The following is a 7,580-nucleotide window of genomic DNA, read 5'->3' as shown; positions in this document are numbered from 1 at the left end:
AGCAATCGATTTGGTCACATAGAGTGTTTTGTGCGGACTTACAGCAGGAAATGACGGCATTTATCTTAACCATGAAAGAGGTGTGGTTGTTCAGCTAGTGAATAAAGCTACTGCTGTGGAATTTGAGCTGCATTACAAGGCCCTTCCAGCATGCAGGTACGTGCCTGAAGGACAGCTGTACTTTTCTCCTTCAGTCTCCAGGTTTCAGATTATATTTAAAGGTAAATGTGTGACTGTTAACCAGGTAAGGATGCTGACTGCTGCTGGGTACGGGTTCATCTCTGCACTGCTATTGAGCTGCAGCATACATGCTAAGGTAAAAACTAAACTACACAAAGCTCGACTTTCTTTCTTTGTCTGTGATGCATTTACACAAGGTGTTTAAAAGTGTTCTGTTTTATTGCTAGAAGCTGCAGAAAGCAGGTTCTCCTCAAGGTATGTTACAAGACACTGTTCGAAACTGGTCTTTTTTTCTTGTTTGTCTTCTCACACTTGTCATGCACACCTCAGGAACAGACTGCACACAGATCTGGAAGCTCACACCACAAGCATCTAGTGGAGTTTATGTAATCCAGCCAGCCGGAGTCAAGACTCACTTTAAGGTATGGAAGCTGACAGGTTCGTAAAATCTGTCTAATAACTCACAGTTTACTGATGTGAGAATAAATCAAGTTCGAGATAATAATACAGTAAAGAGAGCGTCAGTGTGTGAACTAGGGAGGAGTAGTGTGCAAACACAGGTGGGTTACCTAAGAGGTTACACTGATAACAGGTGGGTGCAGCCATGTTGAGAAGATTACATGATGATACATGAAGATTTATAACATCTGCTATGCAACAATGTTATAACAAAGAACATGTTCTTTCAGACAGATCATGTCACTATTTTCTCAATTTACTTCCTGGTTGACAGCAAAAAGAACCACACCAAAAAACATCAAACACAAATGTCTCAATGCCAAATACTGGGCTAACATTATTTTGGCGGAGATGCAAGCAAGTCACTGTTAAACACTCCTATGCAGCACTGTCCTACAAGAATAGGAATAGGGAACAGACATTGGGACTGGTTTTTTTCTCCCACATCTAGACAGCACTATTATAAAACATCCTAAAATGAAATCTGGTTTTGTGGTTGTCAGGTGTACTGTGAGATGCGTCTGGATGGAGGTTGGACGGTGTTTCAGAAACGCAGTGGAGGAAATGTTTCCTTCAACAGAAAGTGGGAAGCTTATAAAAACGGATTTGGAAACCAGACACGTAAGTAAAAATATCTCTTTACCTGCTAACTTTCAAAAGAACAGTGGCAGTCAGGTCCCAGAAAGGGATCTATAGGATGACACAAACTTAACATGCCTTGGTGGATTATCGTTTTTTACATGTAAAGCAATGTGTTCTGTGCAAAGACACTAGAATCATGTCAGTACTCTGCTCTGTGCTCCACTGCTTCCCTCAGGTGACCACTGGCTAGGACTGAAGAAAGTTTTCCTTCTGACCAAGAACAAGTCGATGAAGTGGACCATGAGGGTGGACCTGTGGGATCATGAAGGAGGAACAGCTTATGCAGAGTACAAGAACTTCAGGCTGAAAAATGAGAAAGCAGCTTTCAAACTGCATGTGGGGAAATACACAGGAAATGCAGGTACTGACACCACAGTGTCATTTTCATGTCATTTTATGTATACAGGCTAAAGTAGCATCACATCCACTGCTCAGGTTAGAAGTGACTTGACCTTTGAGGTCTTTCACTTCTTTTACCATCTGCTGCAGAGCAAGTGTGCATGTGGCTGTCTGGCTGCATGTGGCTGCCCTCTTCCTGTTTTGAGTTGTAAACTCCCTGAATTGTCCCTATCTGTCCAAAGGTGATGCCATCCGTGGTGCTTATCCTGGCATTAACCAGGATGGCTACAGCTTCAGCACCGTCGACCGCGACAACGACGGTTGCTCCCCCTGCATATTTGGTGACATTGCCGAGACGGAGTGCGCCCTTTCACAGGGTGGTGGGTGGTGGTACAGCAAGTGTGGCTCTGCCAGTCTGAACGGCGAGTGGCATCCCACTGGTGAACACATCGGCTGGTCTTCAGGCCTCCACTGGCTCACCTGGAAACCTCCTGCACCGTACTCAGCCAAGGCCTCCCAGATGATGATCAAGTCTGTGTGAAAGAAGGGCATGCCTGAGAGTGTGCGCTCTTTAAGACACGTAAAATGAAGCTGTCAGAAAAATGGAGGGAACCTGCAGCAGGCTGCTACTGCCAAGCTGAGTTAGTTTAGTCTTAAATCACCTTTTTATAAAAAAAATTTGTTGTCATTTCAGTAGTTTTTTCTTGTTTATAGTTTCAGTTTGTATTAACTGTAGATTTTTGATTATTAAAAAAACAAGACATTAAGAATGTTACAAATAAAACACCAAACTCTATGAAGGCACTTTATTCATAGTAGACATCGCACATTCTTCCTTAACCTTGTTGTTCTAAATGATATGACCAAAATTAACAAAAACTACTCACAAAGTGCATTTGGATTTTGTGTGCACTGTATAACCACCCTGAGCTTCACAAAGTGACCCAACATTCTCACAGCAATATAGAATGATTGAATTAAATACATGGATGTCATTTATGAGTTTTGGGGAAGCTAAAAAGATCCTGCATTCATCAGCTTTCTTCACAGCCTTTAGCTGTGAAGACACAACAGCTACTAGAAGGAAGACTGGACTGAGTTAAAGTGATGGAGCTTATGTATTATTCACTCTGCTAACACACACTTTCATTTGTTGCACATTTGGTTGTCTTACATTTTTTTAAAGATGCATTATAAATATGTGGGCTGCAGTTTAATCCTCACGGTAATTGTAGACAGGTTTATTACTGGGCATGTCTGTCCGTGCATGTGCTGCAGCATCTAGCTGCCCTTTACAGGGCATATGTAGGACAAGAGAACATCAATCATATTCTTAATTATGGGGGGTTGTGGGTGGAGACTGTGCGGCAGGTGGTGGGCCAAGCCCATCTCCCAGGCGTCCACCAGATGGACATTGATTCCTTTGAACACGGCCCTGAGCACCATGTCACGCTGCAGTGAGTACCAGTCACTGTTGGTCAGCGTCTCATACAGTGTCAGAGCTTTGAGGTTAGCGGTCCGGACGACAACCAGTGTGTCTGGAGCCCTGGACAGAAGTCGCATCACCGCCTTGCGGATGCTTTGGAGTCGGTGGATGTAGACCTCGATGGGGAAAGTGCTAAAGTGCGACCATATTCCAAGAACGACAACAGTGTTGCTGCCTCCTATTACACTATCTAGTTCATTGGCAATGTAATGGAGCTCACTGGTGGGGACTTTGGCAAAACGGAGAGGAGGACCGTGACAGCGGTAAGTCACCAAGATGTTGTTTGCATAGTCCAGGGCCATTAAGGGTCCCACTTGCTTGTGGTTGTGCAGATTAAACTCCTTGAGGTCTAAAAGAGAACATATGAAGCTGAAGTGTGCAGAACATCAAGCTGCTGCTTCAGATCTCAGCAGAACAAATACCTGGTAGCTCTTTGTTAAGGTGTTCAAACCACTGCCGAATGGTGGAGTCACCATACAGGAGGACCTTCTTGCCGTTCAGGCACTGAGTGATGGCTGAGGAAGTGTTGAACTGGTGAACTGTGGACCTTCCATGTGACTGCCAGGCACCCTGATAGTAATAGCCGGAGGGTTCAGACTTCGCTGTGCTGCTCTTCACCGCTGTCTGACCTAAGGAGTGAACAGATGTGTGTTTTTTGTCTGTAGCTCTAACTTTCTTAATATTTAGAAAACTTTTGGGTTGACAAATGTACTGTCTTATTGCATGCTTAGTATTTTTACCCTCTACAGTAATTATTACTAAGAGAATGTGATCGCAAAGGTTGGCCTTTACCTTTCTGTTTTGGCATCACGGTGACACTGTCACCTCCTGAAGCTGGAATGAAGACTTTCATGTTGACACCACTGAAGCCAAAAACACACAGTAACATTACACACACCCGAACTAAAAAAAAAAGTAATAATATTGTAATGTGTGGTCAGTACGGGTTTTATGGCCATTTACTGCACAGCAGATGTTCTCAACTAATGGACACATGTTAGCTAGTGCACATGGCATTTTGCCATTGGCTATCTGGAAACATGGCTATATTTGAAAAATAGCTTAAAGTAGCAAGAGTGAAGCTTATTTTTAAATATCAAACATTTCTTTCTATGTCCCACCAGGAACATAAACAGGAACAATACCTCTGAAAGAGCTTCTCCTCCCCGGCCTGAAGGTTTTGTTTGAAATCTCCCTTGGCGTGGTAAACCCTGGCATCACAGCTCAGCCTCTTTGGTTTGTAGCAGAACCACGGCTCACCTGTGTAGGGGTCAGTGTAGTTGCACACAGGCTGCTGTGTGGGACGCAGACATACGTTACAAGTTGTTGTTTCAGTGACTGAGCCTGAGCGGAAGACGCTCTGGAAGAAAATCCTGTCAGGCTGTTCTCTGGTCAGCCTGTGCAGCACCGTGACAGCCTCACTGGGGTGGACAAGAGTCACCTAAAGGATTAAAATTACAAATAAAGTGAAAACGACAAGTTGCTTTAAAACAGTACAGCCTGTTAATTGAAAAAATCTGTTTTTGGTGGTATGTAACATTAAGTTAGTGTCACCTCCACTTGTGCTCTTCCTTCCCAAAGCAAACTGAACACAGCAGTGTAGCTGCCATTGAGATGATCCACCACTTGTCCTGCCACACCTGCACCCAGAGTCGAACTGTGTAGCCGAGCAACTATGACATCACCTCCAGACTTCTTGGGACGGCCCTGGAAATTGTACATTTTGATGAAAACCTCCAGTTTATCCCCCATGTGCCAGCGGCCCCTGCTCCTCTGAGGGAGAATGCTGAAGGTGCTGTGGGCTGGATCGCTGGTTTCATTCAGGTAGAAAGGAGAAGGCAAAGGAGGAGTATCAGGCCAGGCTATGGACTGTAGAATGACCTTTTCCTCATTGGCGTCCTTAGGGGACAGAGGTGTGAAAGTGCAGAAATCCAGAGGTACAATCGGGATGACAGAATTCACTTTTTTCTGAAACTGGAAGAAGGTTGACAGAGAGATGGTGACAAACAGACAAATAAGTACAAACATGTTTCTGGAAAAACAGAAAAAAACTAAATTCCTTTTTTTTTTAACCTTTGATTTATTTATAATGGCTTCCTTCATCATTTTTGTATCTTTTATTCTGACAGAGTTAGAGCTTAAAGTGCCCCTGAAATAGCCGCCTACCTGAGCAGGCACAGGCAGCCTTTCTGCATGTGCTCTGCATGTGCCACACAGCTGGTGAGAGAGAGAGACACAGAGGGAGGGGCATAAAAAAATCAATAAAGCACTAACATACTGACATAAAATTATATGAACACAAGGGTGTGCTGATTTATCAGCAGTTTTACAGAACATGTTCATGTTAAATTTGATTTCACCTGTAACTGTGTCTGTATTAACAACACTTAAAGAAGATGATGCTACCATGTTCTCACCTCCAGGATTCCCTTGTGAGTTAGCATGAAGATCAAGGCAAACACGGCCAGGAACACAAAGATGGTGGCATATTTGGGAAGATACGTGATGTTCAGACTTTTAAAAGTTCTGACCTTCATGATGGAGGATCAGTCTGCATCTTGGCTCTGGGTTAAAAAAAAGATATGAAAGGTTAACAACAGAATGACAGTAGACTATACCGTGTCGTTCTCTTGATGCAAACAGCATGTTGTGGCATTTGTTCATTATTAATCAAGGACAGAGGTAAAGCCAGTCGCTGCTGTACTCATGCAGTTTACACACTGACCGCTTAAATCGTTTGCAATCAGACAAAATGAACCCTCACACTCGTCAGATCAGAATATATTTGAGTCTAATTATTCTATATCTATATCTTTCTGATTTAAGAAAACAAATGCAGTGGTCTGAGTTCTTCTAACACTACTTGATTTATTTATTTCAGTGCCTGTGTTTGTGAAGCACTCCACTCATATAGTTCACTGATACTCTTATCAGATTTTGTTCAATGTTCAACCTGTTGATCCATGACAAAAGTCTGTTAGTCTTTGGGTTAAATGTAACAGGAGGCGCAGTACAAGTGAAAAGCAGGAGCGTTCTAAGCGACCAGACTACACACGGAAATGTTTTGTTTCCTTAAAAAACACTGTCATTTTATCTATATTCTGTATTCTGAAGTCATCTTGCACAATTCACACATGCCCTGGGTGACGTACAGTCAACAGACACTTTTATTTGCACTGTGTTCTCCGGCAGCCAAATAATAATCAGTCCTTGTAATAAAACCTTCTGTTGGTATTTTATTTTGAAACTATTTTACATGAAGTTCTATCTAATGCAGTAAATAACACCTAGTGATCGGTGTTCACTACTTTACACAAATATGTGATCATCAGACAAGAAAAGAGGGATATCTGTAGCAACAAGCCTGAAAAGTTGAAATGTTTATTTATGTCTCACCTCAGCAGAGGTTCATCTGAAAAGGACTCGATGTTCTCCTGCAGTCGCCCTTGTTGTTCGGAGTGTTTGTCATCTTTGTTTGACATCCACGCAATGAATGAAAGAGCAGTTCCCACTGCTGTGCAGCGAGGATCCACCTCCTCCTGTTATATCTTGTTAACTACAACCACACCCACCTGTTACACCATCCGTCGCTGAAGCATGTTGACAGTTGTTGTGAAATATTGTCCCTTTTTTATACTATTAAAGTCAAAAAGATGTGTTCTAGGACACGTCTAAGATAGTTGATGCTTAGAGGAGGTAGTGGGGGGGGGATTTTGCACTAAATGAAAAGTCATATGCTAGATGTACAAAACAAGAAAAAAAAATATGGTAAAAAAATAACATTGGTATTTATACCTTTAATTTAAACACTGTTAACACACTCATCGTTTTGTTTTCCTTTTGAGGATATAAATGATCAAACTTTTAATTTCACCAAAACCTTTTTAAATTTTGATTTTCACACAAATTCAATGTTTCCAGATAATGAAACACATGTAAAGTTTATTTTTCTTTGTACATTAAAAGGTTGTACAAAAACAACAGCATATTGCATTAAACTTTATTTCTAAATGTAATTTAGACCTGCAGACCAGTGTGTGTGAGTGTGTGACCAGGGAATCACATGAGAAAAGAAGGTCAAGAAAAGCCTGGGGACTGATCATACCACTCTTATGTGTGTTTGGCCATTGGAAGATGGCTGCCTGTGTACAGTGTTCAGTCTCTACTGTTTAAATTGCAGGTGTGTGCAGTAGTGGAGAAGGCACGAGACTCCCATGAAAACACTCCTATCATTGCTGTTAGTCATGATGACAAGGCTTGATGCAAACCTGAGATGATTTAAGGCTAAACACACCAAATCTGACACACTGCTTTATTACCAGGCAGCAGATTGGACAGCACGTTTCACACTCTGCTCGGATATGTGGGACACTATAAAGGATTATCTGACAGATCTGGGCTGTTTCCCTTGAGTCAAGGGAACTTCCTCAACAGGAGTGGTTTCTGTCTCTGAGACTCTCAGAGCACACTCAGC

General features: G+C 42.4%; 2 protein-coding genes across 4 annotated transcripts; one reads left to right on the top strand and one right to left on the bottom strand.

Annotated features, from left to right (window-relative positions):
- Positions 1-98: 98 nt before the first annotated feature.
- Positions 99-2,416, top strand: LOC114432600 (angiopoietin-related protein 5-like). 2 transcript variants are annotated; one of them, XM_028400708.1, is made up of 7 exons: positions 99-156; positions 245-316; positions 408-435; positions 511-602; positions 1,143-1,260; positions 1,457-1,642; positions 1,863-2,416. In XM_028400708.1, exons 1-7 carry the CDS (start codon positions 151-153, stop codon positions 2,159-2,161), a joined length of 801 nt encoding a protein of 266 aa, XP_028256509.1. In that variant the 5' UTR covers positions 99-150; the 3' UTR covers positions 2,162-2,416. The 2 variants fall into 2 exon arrangements, with proteins under 2 accessions (XP_028256509.1, XP_028256510.1); XM_028400709.1 differs by having other exon boundaries at positions 133-156; positions 411-435.
- LOC114432599 (NXPE family member 3-like) lies at positions 2,393-6,640 on the bottom strand. Of its 2 annotated transcripts, none has more exons than XM_028400706.1 (8): positions 6,503-6,640; positions 5,524-5,670; positions 5,273-5,323; positions 4,661-5,080; positions 4,252-4,547; positions 3,899-3,969; positions 3,529-3,735; positions 2,393-3,455 (listed from the first exon to the last, which is right to left on the bottom strand). In XM_028400706.1, exons 2-8 carry the CDS (start codon positions 5,641-5,643, stop codon positions 2,902-2,904), a joined length of 1,719 nt encoding a protein of 572 aa, XP_028256507.1. In that variant the 5' UTR covers positions 5,644-5,670; positions 6,503-6,640; the 3' UTR covers positions 2,393-2,901. The 2 variants fall into 2 exon arrangements, with proteins under 2 accessions (XP_028256507.1, XP_028256508.1); XM_028400707.1 differs by having other exon boundaries at positions 4,661-4,813.
- Between the last annotated feature and the right edge of the window lie 940 nt (positions 6,641-7,580).

The sequence above is a fragment of the Parambassis ranga genome, chromosome 2 (genome assembly GCF_900634625.1).
Source record: "Parambassis ranga chromosome 2, fParRan2.1, whole genome shotgun sequence".
Taxonomy (NCBI): Eukaryota; Metazoa; Chordata; class Actinopteri; family Ambassidae; genus Parambassis; species Parambassis ranga.
Note: the sequence above shows the minus strand (reverse complement) of the source record. Positions and strands in the feature narration are given on the sequence as shown.

Coding starts and splice junctions, on each gene's coding strand:
- LOC114432600 (XM_028400708.1), top strand. Junction 436..510: donor GAAAGCAGGTTCTCCTCAAG/GTATGTTACAAG, acceptor TGCACACCTCAG/GAACAGACTGCACACAGATC. Junction 1,643..1,862: donor GAAATACACAGGAAATGCAG/GTACTGACACCA, acceptor ATCTGTCCAAAG/GTGATGCCATCCGTGGTGCT.
- LOC114432599 (XM_028400706.1), bottom strand. CDS start 5,643: ATGAAGGTCAGAACTTTTAAAAGTCTGAACATCACGTATCTTCCCAAA. Junction 3,736..3,898: donor CGTGATGCCAAAACAGAAAG/GTAAAGGCCAAC, acceptor TTCACTCCTTAG/GTCAGACAGCGGTGAAGAGC. Junction 3,456..3,528: donor CCTTAACAAAGAGCTACCAG/GTATTTGTTCTG, acceptor GTTCTCTTTTAG/ACCTCAAGGAGTTTAATCTG.